General features: G+C 43.1%; 1 protein-coding gene across 1 annotated transcript in view; it reads right to left on the bottom strand.

The window, feature by feature from the left end:
- Window positions 1-23200, bottom strand: part of zswim8 (zinc finger, SWIM-type containing 8) — a 29742-nt gene extending 6542 nt beyond the window's left edge. Inside the window, exons 1-24 of the mRNA XM_061086905.1 lie at window positions 21638-23200; window positions 15997-16150; window positions 14254-14348; window positions 13757-13929; window positions 13260-13367; window positions 13064-13145; window positions 12644-12764; window positions 11799-12000; window positions 10939-11114; window positions 9401-10730; window positions 8442-8573; window positions 7951-8130; window positions 6522-6705; window positions 6101-6199; window positions 5791-5915; window positions 4623-4944; window positions 4140-4295; window positions 3664-3886; window positions 3078-3367; window positions 2771-2994; window positions 1217-1714; window positions 571-748; window positions 238-411; window positions 17-136 (exon numbers count right to left, since the gene is read on the bottom strand). Coding sequence (XP_060942888.1) covers window positions 17-136; window positions 238-411; window positions 571-748; window positions 1217-1714; window positions 2771-2994; window positions 3078-3367; window positions 3664-3886; window positions 4140-4295; window positions 4623-4944; window positions 5791-5915; window positions 6101-6199; window positions 6522-6705; window positions 7951-8130; window positions 8442-8573; window positions 9401-10730; window positions 10939-11114; window positions 11799-12000; window positions 12644-12764; window positions 13064-13145; window positions 13260-13367; window positions 13757-13929; window positions 14254-14348; window positions 15997-16150; window positions 21638-21815 — 5524 coding nt within the window. The 5' untranslated portion in view covers window positions 21816-23200. The remainder of the gene's footprint in view (window positions 1-16; window positions 137-237; window positions 412-570; window positions 749-1216; window positions 1715-2770; window positions 2995-3077; window positions 3368-3663; window positions 3887-4139; window positions 4296-4622; window positions 4945-5790; window positions 5916-6100; window positions 6200-6521; window positions 6706-7950; window positions 8131-8441; window positions 8574-9400; window positions 10731-10938; window positions 11115-11798; window positions 12001-12643; window positions 12765-13063; window positions 13146-13259; window positions 13368-13756; window positions 13930-14253; window positions 14349-15996; window positions 16151-21637) is intronic.
- Window positions 23201-23212: the final 12 nt, after the last annotated feature.

Below are 23212 nucleotides of genomic sequence, written 5' to 3'. Positions count from 1 at the left end.
TAATTGTGCAGCTCACCTAGCCTTGCAGCCAGTCCCAGCAGCCATTTGACATCCTCAGTATAAGGTGGACTCCTGGAGAAGTTGTTGGGGTGATCATTGTGAGCCCTCCTGCCCAGCATTTCCAATGCTAGCATACCTTCACAAACGAGAACAGTAGAGATCACATTGTTCAGTTAACCTTCTTTACTATATGCATTCTGCTAGGGGAAAATTTGTCACAGCTCACACACTCCTCACCAACTCTGTAGGCAGAGTGAAGGTAGTGCAGACCCTGCTGGCTGATTGGCTGGCTGTGCTGCTCGTCCTCTGCTGGGAAAGGATTGCTGACCAATGAGCCTGGCTGAGAGGAGAGAGAGGGTAAAGATGCTCCCTGGATGGTCTGGATGGTGGGGCCGGTGTGGACGCTGCCTACTGTAAAACATTGCACATCATACTGTTGATCACAGTTGACAATTACATGCTATCGTAACATAAAACAATGTAATTTATCTAAGATGGCCTACATTTAAAGAACATTGATCATGGTTTGGTTTAAAACAGACAAACACCCAAATTGTGTGTATTCCTGACCTGCTACAGTGGTGCTCAGGGGCAGGCCGGTCTCAGTGTGGTAAGGATGGACGGCGATCTGAGTCATGGACGGTATGGGGACACCAGGGAAAGTCACAGCTGTGGCTGCCATAGGTGGCTGGGGGCCAGTGGCCACTGCGAAAGGGAACTGGGCCCCAATGAAGGCTGGGTGCATTCCCTGAAGAGATACACATTAAACACACGTACAAGCACACAGGCGCACACGCACACACACATTTATGCTGACAGTTTGACTGGCTGTTGTGCAGTGCAGTGAACACTGCAAATAACATATCAAGGACTACAAAGTCAACATTGATCAGAGTATTAAAATTGTAAGTTTTAAGTCAGTATCAAATGAATTATGCCTATGCATATGTATTTCCTTAAATTAAATAAATAATAAATCCACAAAAAAAAATTCAAATCATGAATTAATTATACAAAAATTATGACTAGCAACTCTTGATATTGTGTCAACGGGCACATGGCTTAGCGAATGTGTCAAATGTGTGAAGATCGACAGCCTGTCTTTGTAAGATAAGAACACATCATCAAATCTGTACTTTCCATCTTTTGACACCTTTTCAGCTGTATGTTAATAATTCCACAAAAGCCCTGTGATGTAATCAAGAGAACCTCTGACCTGTGGAAACGCAGCCCCAGACACTGGGAAGACCGTGGGTCGGGAGACATGCTGCAGAGGATGTCCCAGGTACTGGGGAGTGCAGACGGTGGGGAGATGAGCCTGGATGGTGGTGTAGGGGTGGAGGCCTTGGCTGTGGGGGTGAGCAATGGCCTGCCCGGGCATGGCATGGGACTGGTAGATGGTGGAGCCCACAGAGATGACGGGTACAACGGTTGCTGTAGTGACTGAGGCTGTGACAGTTGCAACCCCCGAAGACTCCATGTTTACCCCACTGTCATGGACACCACAGCTGGATTCCATGAGCCTTCTGCCCGAGCCCCCGTTTGCCCCACAGCGCCCAGAGGTCTCCCTCTGCTGACCTGAGCCCCCGCCCACTGACTGCTCATACAGCCAGTACCACTGGTGAGCGACCTCAAACAAAACCTCAGGATACACACCTCCCCCCTTGGCTGCTTCCTCTACTGCCATGCAAGCCTTCTCCAGCATCACATTGTCCTGGAGGGACACAGAGACAGGCATGGAAAAAGTGAAATATGTCTATCAATCATTCATTTTACCTTACGTACCACAATAAATCATGTATTATGTGTATTGAATGGTTTTTATATTCAGCTTTTGTTAGCATCTAAGATGATCAGCAACAGGCTGATCAATTGTTGTATCTGTAACTGTAGGATCTGGCACCGGAGGTAGAGATGGTCATGCACTAACAAGACAGATTCAATCCCAAGCCCCTCCAGTTGCAGTCACAAGTGTCCTTGGACAAAATACTGAACCTTAAAGTGCCCATGAATGATGTGCTGGCAGTGTGTGAAAAGTGTGTCGTAGAAAGTAATGTACTGTAATGGTGAATGTGTGTTTGTGTGTAACGTGTTTTGAGTGGTCAATAAGACTGGAGTTAAAGGGATGGTTCACCCAAAAATGAAAAGGTACTCATTATCTACTCAACACTCTGTCAGTGGAGGGGTGAGTGAAGTGTTTGAGTCCACAAAACACTAGGAGTTTCAGGGGTAAACAGTGTTAAAACAGAATACAATACAACTGAAGAAATTAAGGACCTATCTTCAGACATAAAAAAAACACAACATTCCTCCATACTGCTCAGGTGGTGTCATACAAGTGTCCAGAAGCCCAGACATTCAAATTCGACTTGAAACAGCGTAATTTCCAACATGTTTTAAGCCGAAATGTCCACTGATATCTTCCGACGAGGTGCAATCAGGGACCTTAATTATGCTAACGTCAGCTAGATTAGCCACTTCTGGGCAATTAGGCTTAAAACACCGTTTCGAGTCGAATATGAATGTCGGGGCTTGCCGCGATTTAATGATACCACAGTATGGAGGCATGTGACGTTTTTTCTGTTTTAGTACGTCTGAAGATAGGTCACTAATGTCTTCAATTGTATTGGATTCTGCTCAAACACTTTACCCTGTTTATTGGCATAGTGGTGAGTAGATATTTAGTGAATTTTCATTTCTGGGTGACTTACCCCTTAACACTTTTAACAGTAAATACAGTTATTTAACCATTTACCCACTCCCACAGTACCTGCTCTTTGCATTGCACCAGGGCTCTCTGTATTTCATTAGGATTTAGGGCATGAGCATGTGGCAAGCAGCTTAGGGCCAGTTCCGCTGCTGCACGAACCATGTTGAGGTCCCTGGCCCGCGAGGCTCGGTCTGCTAGAGATGCCACCTCTGGAGGGGTAAGGTGACCATCCCAGCACTCCACCAAAATATTGAGAGCAGCACTGCCGATCTCCATGGCCTGGCCTGAGAGATGAAAACACACTGGATCAGAAAATATTTGTGTTTCTGTCTAACTCCTATATATTTAAAACACACACACCCCTCACCAGTTATCCAGGACACATGTGAGGAATAGGTCCTTGACAGCCAGTTGGGTGAGACAAAGTTGTGAAGGCCAAGCGCATACAGGCCAATCTCAAAGGCACACAGGTGCAGGTTTCTGTGGGGCCCCTGGTGGCCCCCACTGGCAGAGGGCTGGGTGAAAATGGAAGTTGAGGAGTTTCCTCCAGCTTTGATCAGCACCGTCTTGGCGAGTTCAAAGTAAAAATGGGCTGCTGCCTCCGACGGCTGGTTGGGCACATGGGGGGCATGGCACTCTGGACGTCGTCCTTTGTACCTGAACATAGGGAAAAGTAAAACAGTATAGTTTTCAGAAAAACATGGGAAAATGACAAAGGTAGATCTGATAATTATAACTGACAGTTCTTATGAGTCCTCAACAGTCAATAAAAAAGTGACCCCAACTGAAATCTTTACTGTTTACAACTGATGAATGAGTCACAACCACCTTTAACCAACATCATTGTTTAAAAAAAATAAAATACCGTGAATCTGTTATTGTTAAAGGTCGTCTCTGTGACCCTAGTAATGTGCTTTTACTTGTGACCTGATAAGGAAGGGGTGTGTGTTTACCTGCTGGTGTCATTGCTCTTGGCTCTGGCCCCACCACCAGCCCTGCGAGAGCCACTGGAGGAGGAAGAGCCCAACGAATCAGATGATGAACTGCTGATGCTATCACTGTCTTGGCCCCGCCCCCAAGATGTTGCTGCCCAGCCAGCCCGGAGCGGTCGGCGGCTAAGGGTGGGGGAACTGTCGGAGGTTGTCTCTGGAGCACTGCTATCAATACTCGCCATGCCTGTGAAAAAAATCATTGACATAGCATAATGTTTCACAAAATTATTATGTGTGTTGAGGCTTTTTCGTTAAGTGGGATATAATGTATAAAATCTGCATGTGTATAAACTGTGTGTGCAGAAATGCCACATATAGGACCCAGGTTTAAATGGCACTGACAGTCTGCTCATAGTGTAAATTCTATACTTTATCTAATGCTCTACCAGTTAGATAGATAAAAAAATAAAGAAATTGTCAATTGTCAAAATGTGTACCAGTGTGTTTCTTCTTCTGACGGACTGGTGAGCCCCAGCAGCGTTGGCTGTAACCACAGCGCGCCCCCAGCGCCAGCCGACTAGGCACGGTGGCCTCCAGCTTAAACGGAGCTGTTTCACTCTGCTGGTCACTCGATGGAGGAGGCCCATCTGATACTGTAAGGACAGAAGACAAACAGAGGTCTATCTCTGTAAAAGACAACTGTGTTACCTTAGGGTGACTTCCAAAATATATGGAAGCACAAGAATCCTAGGTTTCAGACATGTGAACCATGTATGGAGCTCCACACGAAAAGCATTTCAAAAATGTTTGTGTTGAAAAGTATACTGTAGTACTACCTGTATGTTTACAACCAACAACAACATAAAGAGACCTATTACTGTTTAACATAGATGTCCAATAACTATTTAGTATAATAAATAATAAAGTAATAAAAAGCGATAGATTGTGGCACCAAAAGGGGGGGTCATGGGGGTTCTCACCATGCTCCCTGGTCTCAGCAGTACTCTCCCCTGTGGCACGGTTCGGAACTGGGTTGAGTTCAGCCTGATGAGGCACCTCTTCTCCAGCCAGTGTCACAGCAGACGTAGAGCTGGAGGAAGAGGCTGCCACAGTGGTCGCAGAGGAAGATGAAGGAGCGTGTTTAGATACACCCCCTGTGGCTCCGCCCCCTCCACTGTGGCCAGAAGCAGTGTGTTTGGATGGGCTGCGCTGGCTGCCAGCTGCTGGCTTGCTGGAATAAAATGAGCTTAAAGTCTGAGGCTTGTGAGTCTGACTCTCCCTGTCCAACAACTTATCCAGTATCTGCAGATGGGAGGAGGGAGAGAGATAGAGAGAAACAGGAAAAAGAACAAAGGGAGTGAGAGAGGGCCTGTGTAAGACCTGAAGATTGGTGAGATACTATTTCCTCAGTGTTTTTTATCATTCTTAGCGCGCTATTAAGCCCCTGCTTTATTTATGTGCATGGGTCTGTGTGTGTATGTACTTGTTGGGGGACGGTTTATGCAAAGCACTTGGTATTAAATTTTGTTTGTTTGAAAAGTGTTATATAAAGTCTTACTGATTGAATGATTGATTGAGTGACTGATTGCAGGATTACCTCAAAAACAACCACTCTAATTTCCTTGATACTTGGTAGAGGGGTGGTGCTTGACCCAAGGTGGAACCATTTACATTTTGGAGCATATCTAGATAAACGAGATTATACTTTCTTTAACATGCCGAGATAAGGTGGAGGTATGCACTCTCCTAGCAGCCTTCAAGTTTATTTTTTGTGGATGTTTCTGTGTAAAATTCTAAAATGTGTAGGCCCACACAGAAAAAGGAATGTATATGGTTTGCGTTGGACTATGTGCACATCTGCACATTGGCCAAAGACCAAACCCATAATCATCATTATGTGTCAATACCAAATACACTCATTAATACACCACTACAATAATAAAACTCTAAACATACCCTTTCTTTCTCTCCCATTTCCACAGATAGTGAACACCCCTGCTAGAGGAAACCTCTGACTTTTTTTTCCTTGGTTTAGCTTACTGGCAGAACACATCTCAGTTATCAGTCACAGTAATAACACTATTTGTTAAATTTAAAAAAAAAAAATTCCAAACAGATGTTCAGAATAATCACAGTGGTGATGGTTACCTTCTTAAGCTTGCTCTGGTCATCCTTGTAAGTGATCATGAGAGCCAGAGCCAGGTCACCTTTCACCCGTCTAGTTCCTTCACACAGTAGAGGATGCTCTGCTTCACTGACTGTGGTCTTCATACCTGCAGACAAACAGTGACAAGAAGGATTACAGTACGAAGTGTTAGGGGAGACAGGATAAGGCCCAGTGCAGACATAGACAAAGTATGGTACAGAGAAAGAAAGGGGATGTGAGGAAGGTGGGAACGGAGAGAAAAAAGAGTCCAGTCCAGACAGAGCTGAAAGAGAAATAAAATTGTATTTTTACCAAGTGCAGCAACAGCAGCCTCAAAGCCCAGCTCCTCATCACCTGGCATCTCATTGTTACGGTTGCGACTGGGTGGACGGGAACCTGTTGGGGACACGACTGCACAAACAATATGGAGAAGAGTGAAAGAGATGTTAATTCATTAAGCCTGCATTTAAAATGTCTTGATTTAGGCCTTAAGAATAAAATAAAATAATTTACTATTTGTCACTGGCTCAAAATCACATTTGCAATATACTAGACTACTATCTAGTTAACCAACTGACTACACGTACACATCAGGTAATTAAAAAAGTCGCTATATTTGAATTTAGGATCTTTAAATCTTCAACATTTTGATGGCTTTGCATACTACAAGAATAAAATTCTATGTATTTAAATTAAACAAGGAAAACTAAATCAGGCAATAATTGATGCTTACCTGGGGTACACAGTACATCAAAGATGAAGCTGGCCAACATGAGAGGTAGAACAGGTCTGTAATCACAGAAGTTTCCGTCTCTGAGCTGCTCTCCTCTCTCTCTGATCACCGACATCTCCACCAGGCCCAGAGGAATCTTCTTCAATAGAGCCACCACCTCCGACTCCTGGTAGGCCAGCTTCACCTGGTCAGCACACACACAAGCAGTCAGTGTGGGTGCTACAATTCCATGCTTCCTAAATGAATACTAATTATTGGATATACTACGTATATACTGTACATGACATATTCATGGAGTTTATACAGGAATAAATGTGTATACAAAAAATCAGCTGAAGTTGTCACAGCAGAATTATGCTTTGGTTTTCTTAAACAGTAACTCGTAAAAAATGTTATAATATATAACTACATAAGTGGAATTACAGCCCTGTGGTTACATATCTCCATCAACAAGTGCAGCTTCAGTCCCCCCATAGTTCCTGACATATTGCAACTACAAGAATATGAGGTCACCATGACCTTTACCTTTGACCACCAAAATCTGATTTAATCTTTTAGTTGACCAGCAGTCTGCTTTTCACACATTAACAACAAAGCAGGAGGTTCTCTGCAATGACCAATGATGGTCACAACAGCAACAGATCCTCCGCATTTTTCGGACAAGAGGTGGAGCAGCCGGGTGCAGCAGAAAGAGGCAGGAAGTGACGTATTAACGATGTCTGCTCTTATCACCACAAACTCTCTAGACATCTTCGTCTGTGTGGTCTATCTGTATGTCACCGTTTTTTCACCAGGAGATACTTGTTCGGGTTTTTCTGAGTCTGTTGCATGTTAAAAGCCTCATCAACTTGCTCACGGGGAATCCAGGGGGTGATCCCTGCTGTGTTCTCCTGGATTTCTACGGACATTACACTGGGAGGCCAGTCAGACTAGAATCTCTGGAGTGTCTCACTCAGACATTTGCATTCACACATGCACATGCAGAGTTCAGTGCTCGTCTTAAAGAAACATTTTTGACAAATTTGCATTCATGAGGCAAAAAAGGGTTTTGGATGATCACACTGACCTTGACCTTTGAACAAGGTTCAAGTGTTTGTGGCAGATGTTACCCCCCCCTAAGGTGGTCCAGATGTATCATGTGCACAAGAACATGAGCTCACCACAACGTTTGACCACCAAAATTGAATCAGATAATCTGAGTCCAATTGTTATTGTACCAAATTTAAAGAAATTCGCTCAAGGCATTCCTTATGATACAACAACAAGAAAACAAAATGCCTTCGGCCAGTAGCTGTGGGTTGTGTGGAGGTATAAAAACATGTCGTTCTAAATTAGTGGGTGGATAAGAATGACTTTGACGTGACTGAGATGTTGGGGAGTTCAACTCTACAGCAGAGCAAATGTGTGTTTGTGTGTGAGAATGATAAACCTCCAGAGCTTTGGTAGACGCCGGTGGTCTCTGGAGCTCCAGGGAGAACATGCCGGTGCTGAAGGCCAGGTTGTGGAGCTCCAGACGTTCACTTAGAACAGTGAGGAGAAAGGACGTTTTCGACAGTGTGTTGGTGGCTATCTGCGTCTGACGGCTGGTCGACACTTTGCCCTTCTTACCCTAGATCCAACAACAAAATAAATAATAATGATTCAGAGAAAAAAATTCTGATTAGCAGATTCAAACATTGAAATAACTTTCTTTCTGGGAAATATTTCTTGCGCAGTTACAAATTGACATAATCTAATAAAAACTGATATTAGAAGAATCTGGTGCCTTTCCTCCACGAAGGACTCAATATATCACTACACAGTTCAATATGCTGATTGAGGATTTTAGAATATTGAGACTGTACAGTGGAAGGAGAAGAGTGAGTTCAAAAGGTCAAAGAGAATGTGTTCCACACTGCTGGGACATGTGGCTGTATCTACCTTAGTCTGTGGCTGCTCCACTTTCAGGTCTGGAGGGTTGGCTAACAGGTCTCTGGCCAGCTCCACTGCCAGCCGGCACGCCTCATTACTGTAACCATGAGCATAAAGGGCCTCTGCACATGCAAACAGCACCTGCAGGCACATGCACACCCAGCAACAGTAGTCAGGTCAGGAAGAAGAGCAGTATTTATCTATACTTTGTTTGTAAATCTACAATAAATAGTCCATGCTCTACTAAGTAGCTCATGTCTCTAGGAGACAGCCTAATCGCTTTGATTAAAAAAAACTTGAGGAAAGCTTTTTCACTTTTTACAACTTGGATCGTTGTTCTGGAGTTTTGTTAATCTGTCCAAACATCTTAAATAATGCTTGACTCTCAAGCATTGTTGTAAAGAGAGATGCAAACTGACAGAACTAAAGGGAAGCAACAGACAGTCAGACAGATTTTCAACTGGTGGAATTCAACTGCAATTAAAATCCTAACTCTAGTTGTGGCAAGTGACCAGACTCAAAAGTCGAAGCTCACTAGCAGACCTGTGACCTCAACACATTTGTGAAGATTCATGGGGGATTGTCTACCTACAGAACATCGATACTGGATTGCATCAAACAGTACTGACATGTTGCCAAAAAATCATGCCCATTGGAGAACAGTAATGTAGATGGCAATGTTACGAATAAGTTAAAATGATTAATCTTCTTTAGGTAATTTCAGGTTTGATTATTGTTCTTAAAGCTGTGGCATCAATAGTTAATACAATCAGAAAACTAATTTTATGTTCACATCTATAGCACTTTTCTAGTCTGAATGACCACTTAATGCTGCGAGGAAAACCCTTTAAGTGCAATCTTAATAGGTTAAGAACCCATTTTTTTTTAAAAATATCTACATCCATATATGTAATCCCCCCCCCTATTAACAATTTAACTAGTGCACGCTTCAGGTCTTCCTTCCTTACCTCCATGCGTCCCTCCTGATCCAGCGGTTTGATTCCTGCAAAGATGTCCGGCTCCTCCTCCTGATGGTTATCAGTCCGGTCTCTGTCTGCTCCCTCCTCTGAGGCAGCACTCAGGTAGTATGCCTGATAGTCATCCTCACCCACAGCTTCTCCTCCAGCAGCTGCGCCTGGTGCCTCTGCTCCTTGGTTAGCTGGCCCAGCTGCAGCTGCTGTCCCACTCCCTGATTCCGCTGCTCCAGCAGACGCTGCGTCTTCGTGGCCCTGCTGGGCCTTGGCTGATGTTTGAGTGGTGCCTGATCTTGTTGTAGTGGTGGAGGTAGACGGTTGATTACTGCCAGCTGAGTCTACATCTTCATCTCTGTTCTGGACAGACTCCACCTCCAGCTCTGCTTCCTTTTCTGCAGCATTGGGCGTGTCCATAACAACCACCACTGTCTCTTTGGAAGGGAAGCAGGATGGAGCAGTCTCTGCAGCAGAAAGTGAAGCTGAGCTAAGGCTGACATGCTTTGTTTCAAACATCTTGTTCCCTCCGTTGGTGCTACTGTACTTGCGTGAGTCTCTGAGCAGTGGGCTTGGAGATGGCAGCATTTCTGGGGGTGGGGGTAGAAACTCAAAAGTGTTGCTTGCCTCAGCCCCTAAAGCCAGACTACAGCCATCATCCAGGCTGAGCTCAGCCAAGTCTGGCTCCAGGGAGCTGTCCTCGCTGCTGGTTCTCCGCTTGGCACTGGCATGCTTTCCCCCTCCTAACGCTCCACTCCCTCCAGGTCCTACGACTGATGCCCCCTTTCCACCTGCCTGTGTCAGTTTCAGCTTCCCTCCAGAGGAGGAGCCTGGACCTTTGTACATGCACTTCCCACCTCCGTCTTCCAGGGCAAGAGAGACACTTCCTCCCAAACGGACCAGCATCCCTCCCCCTCCACTCACTGACAGACCCTTCCTCTTGGTTAGAATGGTCTCCTTGGGTCGGACTGCCAATTCTTGTTGAGACAAGTGACCACTCCCTCTTCCTTTATAATCTCCTACAGCTCCACCTTCAGCTCTGCCCCCTCCCCCTGGTTCAGTAGGTTCTCCAACTCCTCCTGCAGCAGCTTTGACTCCTCTCTGGTGCTGCACTGCCCTAGACCAGCAAAATGTGGCGCTCTTCTTATCTGCACTGCAGTAGGTTATTCCATCCAGTGGGTAGGCCACTTCCCAGTTAAAGTAGCAGGACTCTACAGCGGGTTTGAAGCCCTGGAATAGTTTATCCAGGGACTTGCGATGTTGCCCCCGCTTCACTATTTCAATCAACTTTAGATGCCACTGCTTCAGCTGGCCTGCAAGTTCGAGACGCCTAGAGTAGAGCATAGACAGACTTTATTATGGATTGAGTCCTTACTTAATATTTACTACAATCTTAAAAAAATTATGTGATGAATAAATGAGAAATGTGCTTATATTACATCACATGGAATCTTCAATATTTCTTGACCAAATTCCGTGACAGTTAAAAAAGTAAATAAAGAGTGTGTAGCCTGGTGTCAGTGGCCTAATGGTCTGACCTGCAAGGGCTCATCGTCGGGTCAAGCACAGCGAGTCTCCAGAGCACAACCATCTCATCGCACATGCTGGCACAGGCATGAGCCGCCACCTCAGACTGGCCATTGCTGCGCCCAGTGTGACCACTGGCACTGCTGTGGGACGCTGATGTTCGAACACTGTACCACCAGCTAATGATCTGAAAACACAGTCAGAGAATTCATTCTCAGAGGAGTGAGGTTGTGTTTGTGTGTGTGTGTGTGTCTGTATGTTCTGGGTATTACCACAGTTGTGGGGACCTAAATCTATTTAGACTTGACAAAAAACAAGTTCACATAAAGTACTATTTTTTTTATTTTAAGGTGTAGAAATGTTTTAAGCTGACGATTTAGAAATCAATGTTATTCAATGTAAGACTGTGCGTGTGTGTGACAATTCTGGCTGTATCTTTCTCCTCTTGTCTATGGAACCTCTCCTGTTTGTTGTCCTCTATCCTTCTACTCTACAGATTATTTTATCTGCTTCATGTTCTATTTCTGCTTAGCTGAGGGCAGTCTTGATTAGTAGAGGACCTGCTCTACCAGCTGAGTCAGAGCTGAGCCTCTCCAATTCATACGAGTGTATGGTACATGCACAGGAGAGTAGGATGATGGTGAGCGTAATGTGTGGCAGAACAAAAATAACTAAAATCTAAATCTGCAACCCTAACCCATTAGCTTCAATAACACGAATACAGAAAAATGTATAACAATTCTCAATCTGAGCATCATTCCAAATGTACCTCGTACTTCTACATTGAGAGCAACATGTATGTCTGCTGATGTTAAATCTTTTCAGTGGTTTACTTTCAGCAGCAAGAGCTCATGTCACGTTGAGGATGTACCTGTTCGTAGGTGAGGCACTGCTCAGTGAGGATCTCAAGCAGTGGAGCTGCATTGCTGTCTCGTCTCTTGAACATCTCCCTGACAATGGACAAAAGGTTCCAAATGCCTTCTGGCTCTCTGCCTCTCAGAGGTCGCAGCAGACATGCCCACTCAGCGGCAGCTGGCGGCTCCGTGGATGATAAGTACATGGAGTTTACATCACTGTGAATACAATATACGGAATAAAGAGAGAAATTAAACAATGCTCTCTGTGCAGGTTAAAATGAAGGAACAGTGTAAGGGTATTTTTGTATTGGTTGCAGTAACACTGGAGCTCTAAACACACTACATACTTTGTATAAAGTTTATTTGAATTAAAAGTATTCCTTTAGCGCTATGGATTTTACAGACATTACAACCAGCAATATCATAATCTGTATTTCTGAAACAAAGCAAGTGTTCCCTCCTCCCCATTATGATTCCTTTGCAGGTTTCGAGCAGTGCAGACAGATACATTTTACAAAATTATTTTTGCAATATGAAGCTGTGAGAATTGAATGTTAACATCTAAAAAGTGACTCAATAAGCTTAGATGCATGATTGTAATGATTCAAACACTATGGAATCAGTTCTCAATTCCAGCAAGCAACAGTTTCAGTGCTGCATCTGTCTCCAGAAACATGCATTTTTACTCAGGGTGTGTCTGTTTTAAACTAAAGAATGACATGTAGAACAAGCACCTTGTTTACAGAGTGAAGTGTATGACTGAAACGGGTTAGAGAAGTGTCTGAGTTAAGGTCTGACGTTTAGAATAGTTCTATGGGTGATGTTGTAGGGAGTATTATGGGAGATGAGTAGTGGGTACCTGAAGACAACAGGTGAAGGCCCGCAGAACTTGTGCAGAGTCTTTTTGATGTTGTCACTGAGAGTCGACTCATCCAAATACCATGTGCTCTGGTCAGACGCTGAGGGCCCTGCTGTCGGGTCTATATGCACACAAACACACAAGTTGTTATCTTGGTTTTTATTTAACGACTTTTCTATTCATACTGCACAGTGCAGCAGGTGAACAACAGTAGTATTAACACAAACTCCTTACAGGGGGATGAGACCAGGGGGACACCATACAGGAAACATCACTGCTATCTAGCTGTAGCATTATCTAATAATATGGGCTGAGACTGATCCACTTGAATACAATTATCTTTAGTTTTCTGGTTGTAAAGACACAACTTGTTTATCATGTCAGTTTTCTCAGTATGCTGGGATCAAACTGCTACTGTACCTGGAGCTCCACACACTGTGTTGATGGCAGTAGACTGAGAAGAGAGCAACTCATCAAGTAGCCGTTGGGCTGTGGGCAGGATCTGAAGATACAAAATTCATAAAAATCAAACGTGCTTTGTCAGATATATAACATTCAAAGATCATGTATGTATTGAATTATCATAAATAGCTTGATTCATAAAGAGGATTTTTACCTGCTGAGGCAGCTCACTGATGAGGTACTGGGCAAACTTTTGCAGCTGATCCCGCTGCAGCCTGGACAGAGACTCAGAGACTGGAGCCCTCAGACAAACTGCTGATGCCTACACACACACACACACACACACACACACACACACACACACACACACACACACACACACACACACACACACACACACACACACACACACACACACACACACACACACACACACACACACACACACACACACACACACACACACACACACACACACACACACACACACACACACACACACGTATGTAGTACTCCAACATATGACCCATATTTACATATTTTACATTTTTAGATTATCTAATAGTTTTTGAGTTTCTTTATGACAAATAGACTGTAGAGTCCTGTTGCTAGTCAAGCATTTTGGTCATACAAACCTTTTGGAGAGATATGAGTTTTTGGATTAATATAACAGACTGCTTAAGAGATTCCATTGTGTAGACTCAAACTCACATTATGGATCCTGAACAGGCACAGTGCCACCACATGGGCACACCATTTGGCCCCCGCGCCGCAGGTGCAGCTACAGGAAGTGATGCGGCAGCGATCAAACATGACCGCCACATTGTATGCTCCCTTAGACTGACCAGCCTGACTGGACACTACTGTAGCACTGAGATGGAAGCCTGATAAAAGATAGACCATCACAGAAACATTAACAAACACATAATTGAAGCAGTGTAAAGGAACAGGCTGAACAAAGAAATAAAAACTTTAGTATATTAGTTCTACACTGTATTTAAAAACTGAAAGGTGCTGCTTTTGAATTAATCTATGATGTACAGATGGCTGATTTATAGACAGAGTGGAATTGAGTGTTATTATAAGTTTGGGCCTAGTTCTGTTGTATTCCATAATAACGTTATATTAATCTATTCAGTGTAAAGTTAGTTTGAAAAGTTACATAAATGAAAGATCCAATGTATGGTAAGATTGAATACTCAACCCACCGATCTGCAGCGGGTCTTTGACTGCTCGGATCCTGTAGAGTTGCTCTCCACGTTGGAATTCGTCTGGACTCCCATTAGCCAGACAGGAATATAACCTGAGGATGGACAAGGACAGAACCTGAGATAGACTCACAAAACGTAGAGTTTTTACACTGGTGAGCCCGGTTTATCCATAATGTCAATATTTCTTTTACAAAACAGTGCCTATCATAAAGTTCCAGATTCCAGTGGGATTGGTTCAACTTGTTTATTTTCAGCATGTAAGAATAGGACTTTTTGCTTTTTTATTTATATCATCTGACAAATAGTCACTCAGAAGAGCTGGGTATGAAACATGTGCCTCCCTGATCCTGATACAAACACATTCGGTGAAGAACAGAAGAAATGAATAGAACTGATTAAGAAGGACTTTTCAGGGTCTATAAAGAGAAACACTTTGTATAATGCATGGATTTGTTAGGTGCTGCTAGTCATCAACATTAATATGTTAATTTACGAACGCGCCCATTGACGTACCCGCCCTTAAAACCACACTTACAAGTGTCGTCAGAATAAGGTAGGTACCCTACCTACTGCAGTGGTTCCCAATATTTTTACAGCCCCGTACCCCTTCAGACATTCGATCTCCAGCTACGTACCCCCTTGTTTTTTTTGCCGCCGCCGCCACGCAACTGTCGACCAGGGCGGACTGCTGTCAGTGCGCCTCAACAGTGTTGCGTTGCTCAGGGCGGGGCGTGGCGGCAGATGCCAACATGACAACCAACCGGGGGGGTCCAAGCCGTCTTGGAACACAGTACATGTTTGTGGTGGCAGTAATGCCAATATGTTTTATTTGGTTGGTAGATCCTGTTGAGCTGGTCATTTCAAAAGTAGCTCAAAGGCCTATAAAGTGTGGGCACCACTGCTGTAAGGTAATAACAAATACCTGACATATATGTCAAAGCTATTGTGAAAACAGTAATGTTGTTGGGGCTGCATGATAATAGGAAAACATGCGATATGGGATAAGATTATTTAATATCGCGATGACGATATTACGTGCGATAGATAATAATAAACAGTTCCTGGCTACGGACGCAGAGACAACAGAGCGCTGTGTGTGTGTGTGTGTGTGTGTGTGTGTGTGTGTGTGTGTGTGTGTGTGTGTGTGTGTGAGAGAGAGAGAGAGCGCGAGTCAGAGAGCGCTAGTGAGAGAGAGAGGAAAAGAGCCAGCGATCGGCTGATGAATGCGCTGCTCTGAATATACATTTACCTCATTAGTAAAATAATCAATCATTATGTGATGATCACTGTTGATATTGTGGCAACAAACAAATCAACATTTAAAGCTAGTCAGAGATGTCAGCTAAGAGAGAGAGAAAAGAGACAGAGACAGAGAGAGAGACGCACACTCACACAGAGCAGCGTCGCTCCGTCAAATCTGTTTTCAAATTCTCCGTTTTCTTTCTATTCTCTTTTTACGGCAATGATTCACTGACAGAAAACCTGGTCAACGATCTGAATGTCTTTCATTTATCATCTAGGGCAGCAGGGTCCCATCTGATCAGCCAAATATATTGTGTGGCTCATGGATCATTTATCTCAGTTAATGCCATCTTTTGCGATAAGCCTATCGCTCGCGTTGATATTGGGCTTGTTGATATCGCGATGACGATATATCATGCAGCCCTAATTGTTGTAAGACCAATATTTAATCCCTAATTAGAGGTTAGAAATAAATATCCAGGTTATCAGTAATCTTACCTGATGTCTTCCTCATTTTCAGGGAAGCTCCAGTAGGCAATGCGAAGCTGGAGCTGTTCTGGGACAGGGGGGTAGACCTTCTCCACCACCTCAAACGGGATGTGGAATGCTACCTGCTTTGCTGACAGCTCTACCAGTGGAATCACCTGACCATCTGAGGAAGAGAGAAAGCTTAGCTCAGTCAGCTGGACAGGAGAGGAAATACTGAAGGTAGGGTGTTCATTTCTGTTCTTTCACAATCCCACATTAAAGAAAGCTGAAGGTTGAATAACCTTATCTACCTGAAAGGACGGTAAGAGTGTGATCAGAACTGTACTCCCATCCACCTGTAATCATGGAAAAGGACATCACAATGGCTGACTAGGGCTGTCAATCTTCCTCTATAATCCCATTCAAATCTAATTAGGGCTCCGAATGGTCAGAGGCCCTATTGAAATTGTAAGGATTCTTATTATTATTATTATTATTATTCTAAGCGTAGTGAATGGGCTTTTTGAGGGCTTCAACATGCACAAAAGTCTTTTAAAGTTTGCAGTAGTTTAGAAAGTGGTGAAAATGTACGTATTCTGGAGTATTTGGAAATGGGCGTGGCAAAATGGCTCAGCAGCGCCACCTGAAACGCAGCCCCTACGTTTCCCAAAAACTGATCTTCATCAAAATCGAGACACAGGTGTATCGTGACTATTCATACAAAAAAGCCTCAAGGAGCATTATGAAAAACGCAACAGGAAGCCCGCCATTTTTGATTTAGTGGCCATTTTCCACATTTTTACTTTGACGCACTTGTCGTAGGGCTTTCATCAGATCAACTTAAAATTTACATGAGTGTCATCACAACAAGATGGAGATCTAAACTTACTCGAATTTTAACTTTTCGTCATACCGTTTGACCGAGGCATGGCATCAAAGTTTGATTAAACGCCATCAAAACACAAGCTTCTGTATCTCGGACATATTTGGTCCGATCGAGTCCAAACTAGACATGTAAGACAGAGCTGAGTGAGTTGTAGGATTTAGTTAACTGCCACTGAGAGAAGAAAAAGTGACGGGTCTCAGATTACAGACCCGATTTCCAAGCCACTACTTGTGCTACTGTTTACCATATATGGAGGAAAGAGCTGTGTTCATGTAATGCCATCATTGGAATAGAGGCTGAGGGGCTGATGGTTACAGGTCAAGGGAAACCCATCAAGGCATCCCTGACGTGTTACGTGTGTACATCCAGTGAGCTAAGCTGTAATGTAACAAAAAGCAGGTGCTTCCTTTACTAACCTCATAAAGGCAAAGTCATATGTTACAGAATACAAAAGGAGTTTGTGCAGAAATGTGCTCCCTTGCTTTGGGCATCTTCTCAGTGGTTTTGACAGAGCAATCTACTGTGAGCTACTTCTGCACTCAGATGCCGAACTCTTCCAATAACTTGTAATGGATTAAACTTGCAGGCCGAGTTGCAAGCAAAACTGACCTATCCTACATTTATCACATACCACAATAGCTGCTTATGTACGTGTTGTATATGTTTTGTTTTATTTAATTTTCTGCTGACAATATGAACTCATTACAATAAAATTAAAATATTGATTTTTTGAACACACATACATGCAAGTAATTCAAGAAATACATGTTACCAATAAATCAACCTTACTGTAAAATATACCTTTTTTTAAATACTAAGCAACATATTTTAAATCCTGCAACTACCACTAACTGTGACTACTTCTGCCTACACTAATAGGCTACTACTGGGATGAAGGATCACCGACGCCTACTCAGCTGACATCCTATGACATGTTTCATAATGAATCAAAGGTATGTTTGAAATTCTGTGTCCATACGTTGAATTATCTGTGGCCACTGCCATAATATCACCTATGTCCGACACATGCTGATTTTCTATTTTATCTTTTAAATGAGTTAAATCACATTATACTGTGTTAAGCTAATGATTGATTCACTCAGACCCCCTGGCCAGACACACACACACACAGAAAACAGGCACATCTGTATCATCAAACTGGCTAAATACTATTTGCATAATACTACAACAGAAAATATGTTAATTGTCATTAGCATATTGAAGAAAGAATTGAGATCCAAAATAACAAATGAAGTTTCATTGAGGACGCATTCTAAGGCCAGATGTGAACACACGTACTTAGATCAGCTCACTCGTGATTGGATCTCTCGAAAGGATGTTAATACTAAACAGTGCACACACAGCCATTCACTGAACAGCTAAACACTAGGTATTGTTCTAACTTAAGTCCTGTAAACAAAATGTGATTTGTGAACAATCAAATTTGATCAATTGATAAATTATTAAAAAATATATTTAACTGTCTAACAGTGCATAGCTTAACCCTGAAGAAAAGTGGTTGGGTAGTAACAGAGTTCATGTGACCAGTCTATGATTGGATGTTGCAGATGAATGGCAGTTAGCAGTCAACAAATCAGCTCTCAGCACAGAGGGACGTCATTAAAAAAGATTATCCTTTGTAGCTGCCCCAATGAAGAGGTAAGGACCCCTCACTCTTTTCACTGGATCACTAGCTATATCACGGCCTCCCTCATTTCCTCCCCCATCCATGTCACTCCACAGGGTGTGCTCCATTAGAACACTGAAGTAAACCTGTGGTGCGCTGCTTAGGTGAAATTCTGCCAACGTTATAACACGATCCTCTGCGCCGTCTTACTGGCATTAAAGTTAAGTTTGACCACTCAGCTGACACGAAAAAACATGTTTGTACTGATCTTCAGAACCATATGACCATACTAATTCCAAAAACGTCTGTGTCTTTGCAGCTCATATCACAAAGTGTTCATCTAATCTGCTTCAAACTTGGAATGTCTATTGTAAATTGCAAGATCAAGTGCTGACACAAGATACAGTGTGGTGCAGTGTGCCTTCAGTTTGTGGACTGAAAGTATTTTTCTAAGTCAACCAATAGATCAATCAAATTGGATTTGTATAGCCCATATTCACAAATCACAATTTGTCTCATGGGGCTTAACAAGGTGAAACATCCTCTGCCCTTAACCATCAACAAGAGTAAAGAACAACCGGATTGATTAGAAGAAACAGTTTGTAAATGCTAACTTTAACAACCAGAGTGTGCACTACATCTCATTTTTGTTCCACACACAACTTTTATCTTATCAAATAGAAAAACAAAACAAATATATTCACTTGTGAAGTAAGCCCTGGCGTTATCCTTCACATTTTTGGAACCCAAATTTATAGTGCTGGATTTGAACTGCATCCTCCAATAAAAATCTGACAATGCAACAGTGTTCGTCTGCTTTCCAAAATGCTTGTTTGGTTGTGCTTTTGTAAACAAAGCACTGCTAAAGTCACCATGATAAAATCTAAGACTCACTTAAGATACACTCCAAAGTCACATTGCCTCATAAAGATACAAATTGCCCAGAATGCAATACCTTGTAAATGACTGGTACTCTCTCCATTCAAAAATTATTTATGTTGCAATAAATGGACACCTTGTTGCCAAGTCCTTGTGGCTAGCATATTTTATCTACTAATTTCCAATGTCAGTCCATGAATGAAAAAAAGATATGTTAAAACTGATATTAACAATTATATATATTAATATTAATATATATATATATATATATATATATATTGGACATAACTATTGTATTATCTACTGGCTTGACCAGAGAGAGAGAGAGATAGTGTCACCTGAAGCCACTGAATAAAGCTGATTCTAAGATGTTAGCAGTATAGCTGTGAACAAGCGATGAAATATATCATTTATTTAGTGACAAACAGCTTAAACTGCACCAAGTCAAAAGACAGGTTCCAGTACTCTGACGGTTCTCATATACTTTGGCTAGCAGATTTTCTCTAACCTATTCTGGTCCCTATTCAACAAATTAAGGAATATAGCTATAACAGTTAAATTACAGTGTAATTCACATTACTTAAAACTTCTACCTTTTAACCCACAGGATTAAAGAAGTACTGTACTAACACCTGGTCTACCTCAGTTCTGTGAGATGTTCCCTTTCAGCTGACATGGTCCACCTCATAATCAAGACAAATTATTGTGTCTAGACTTGATTGCACCAACTTGATGTATCATATTTATTGAATCTGCAGCTGAATCGTGCATTAGAATGGTGCTTTGTTGGGGTAAATGCTTTAAGGCCAATTTATGCCTCTCCGTTTCTTCTATTACGGACAGATAAGACCGCCCTATCCGTCGTGAAACGCCCTCTCCGAATGCTTCGTACAGCTTTTCGTACACGTCTGATTTTTCTAACTATCCGTCTTCATGTTTGAGACCCGACGGACCGCTCTTGGCTGTGATTGTGAACGACATCATTTCCGTATGACATCATTTCCGTATTTCCGGACCTCAAACTTCCTGTTTACTTCCTGTTTACTTCCATGTAGCATCAAACCCAAACACAACTATGATTCTACGATTAATGTGACGTGTGTGTTAAGCCAGCGGAGTTGTCCGGCTGACGGTGGCTCGTTCGAGCACTGAGGGCATGTGTGCACGGTCACAGACGGTTATAACGAGCTTTCAAAACGGCGCTAGCAGGCTAGGCTAGCGGGCTAGGCTAGCCACCATGCTAACTGCGGTGGTAACAGTGCAAGAACCCGCCGTCACGACTTTAATTCCACTTCTATCATGACACTGTTTCTATAATACCGTCAGGTTAGAAGCAAACACTGGATAGTAGTAGTTAGTGTCGGGAGTCCCTGCTGACTGTGTGTGGAAGCTGGGGGGAGCTAGGTCCGTGTAGCTTCTAGCTACATGTAGCCTCAAGCAGATTCAAGCTGTGGAATCAGCAACACAGTTCGGAAACAAGACCGGGGAACCGCTGCGCTAAGAAACGATTACATCAGCATTTTGACCCGCTGGGTGTCACTTTATTTAGTTCTGTTAGTTGCCATGGTTCAGTGTGTGGGACGCAAGCTAACATGTCAACAGAGACACGTGGACTTCTTCTTCCCAAATGGGGTAGGCTTCTCTGAGCTCGTCTTCCGTTGCGCCACCTATGGGTTTGGCGGTGAATTTTTTCCGGACGTAGACTGACGGAGAAGTAAAAATCAAAAAGAGTCTTTGCCCCCTGCTGAGAACTCTCCGAGAAACGGACACGTAGTAGTATATAAGAGCCTTTACCATCGCTACAACCAAGCTACATGGAGCAGTTGGAGTGCTGGACTTTTTTAAGTGAGCTGCAATTTTTCCGCCCAACGCTCAAAACACATCTCTTCCGACTAAACCTGGGCTAAGAAGATGGTTTAAGTCAAGTTGCAGTTATATGGCACTTACATGTAGCACTTTGTAGTTTGGCTTTTTTAAAGCTAATGTACTTACATGATTCTTGCTGTTTTTGGTTTGTACACTCATTGGTAATTATTATTGATCAAAGCTAAACAAAAATGTGTTTCTCTGCTGTATAACTCCAATTGATCAATAACAAACAGTAGGTTTCACAATAAGATAAAACATATGTTAGATTTCCAAGACGATAATGTCTTTTAAACTCTTTTGCAATTGATTTTAGCAAAGCCTTTCACACAACTGACAAACATTAATGGAGTATTTCCAGGCATTCAGGATGAATGGAGGTGTATGTGTGAGTACTTGTGTCCTTCTCCAACCTTTAATTTTGACAGTAGGGGAGTTGGGTCCAGCAGACTGCTTCCTCCATCCTCTCCAATTCTGACACAGGCTCTCAGCCTCTGAGATGAAGGAGCACAGAGAGTCTTCTTCGAACCGGTCCGAGTCTTCGAAGGAGAACCTCTCCCCGTCCTCCCACTCGGCGAACATCAGTTCCATTACATCCAATGTTTAACTGCCCCGGCGTCCAGAGGACTGCGACTTGAGACCACTGCTTTACTTCCGCCTAAAAATCAACCGTAAACCCTCCAACAGTCGGAGAGAATCCAGAGTCTCAAGACTGGGGGAGGGGAGGACAGAGGCTACCAAAACACAGCTGAGAGGAGGCTTCCCTCTGGGCCCACAGGCTATATGATCCAAACTCTGACAAGGCGCTGGACTTCTTTAAATAGTCAGGAGGAAGAGGCGAACACCTACGCTGTAATTACAGACTGTTCATACGCCACTTTTCTTAAGTTTTAGATGTCGTTCTCAATTCAAATCAAACTAAAAGATCGATTTAACGACCTCCTCCATGCTGCCGGGCTGAGTTGGGACTCTGTTTGCAGACCCTCCTCTCAGTTTGACTGCTAATGCTGAGAGGACAGACGAGCTAAGACGGCCGAATAAAAATGAAATGTTTCTCTCAAAGTGAAGCTACTAACACGATAACAGCACAGAGCTTTCCGAAGATCAGATATTTAAGAAGTCAATAGTTGTTTGCTTACATCCCGACGTCCTCCTGTTTTCAGCCAATCAGCTGGACGACGCTGGGGCTACCGATGATCTATTGTAGCATTACACCAGTTCTACAAGTGTTTTATCTCTGCCACAGTTAAATGTAATTTACGAGGTGAAAAGCCCACGTAGCGCCGAACATGTAAAATGTCTTCTTTGTTTTTACATTTGCTGCGCTATTTATAATGATATTATGCTGCACTGCTAGCGCAAATACCATTTAGCCGACGTTAGGCTACATGCTAATTGTGCTAATAACAACATACTGAGATTAAAGAAAATGCTGTCATTCTCTAAAAACACTCCATTGAGACTTAATATGGGTTTCCACCCTAAACCAGGATGATTCGGTTCGGACTGTCTTAAATTTACTTTTGTTCTACAACCTGAAGCTAGCTACATACACTAGCAGCTAACCTCTCAGTCGGCTAACTTCAGCTAGCTTGTATAGCTGTTTGTTTACATTTACTGATGGTGCTCAACAGCTCTCCTGCTGCAAGGACTCCGTGCTTATTTATATAACCTACCTTCTGGAATTTATTTTTAGGCTATATTCGGGTCAGATTCCGATATTAATCCCCGCTCCCAGCTCAATGTTGTCCGTTCTTTGTATTGGAGTCTGTGTCTGACGTTAAAAGCTGCTATATTCCTTCGTCAGCTCTGGTGGAAACATTCTGATGAGTCCTCCGGACATCTTCCTTTCAGACTTTCACCAGTTGCCCTGTCTTCTTCCACTCGTCGCTGCCTCCAAATGACACCCGGCTCTTCAGAATAATCCGTTTTCCTTCTTGACTAGGCTCTCCCGAAGTGAATCAATCTGCCGGGGGAAGATGGCTCAC

This window comes from Limanda limanda, chromosome 15, assembly GCF_963576545.1.
Source record: "Limanda limanda chromosome 15, fLimLim1.1, whole genome shotgun sequence".
Classification (NCBI taxonomy): domain Eukaryota; kingdom Metazoa; phylum Chordata; class Actinopteri; order Pleuronectiformes; family Pleuronectidae; genus Limanda; species Limanda limanda.
This window is presented reverse-complemented; position numbering and strand designations above follow the sequence as displayed.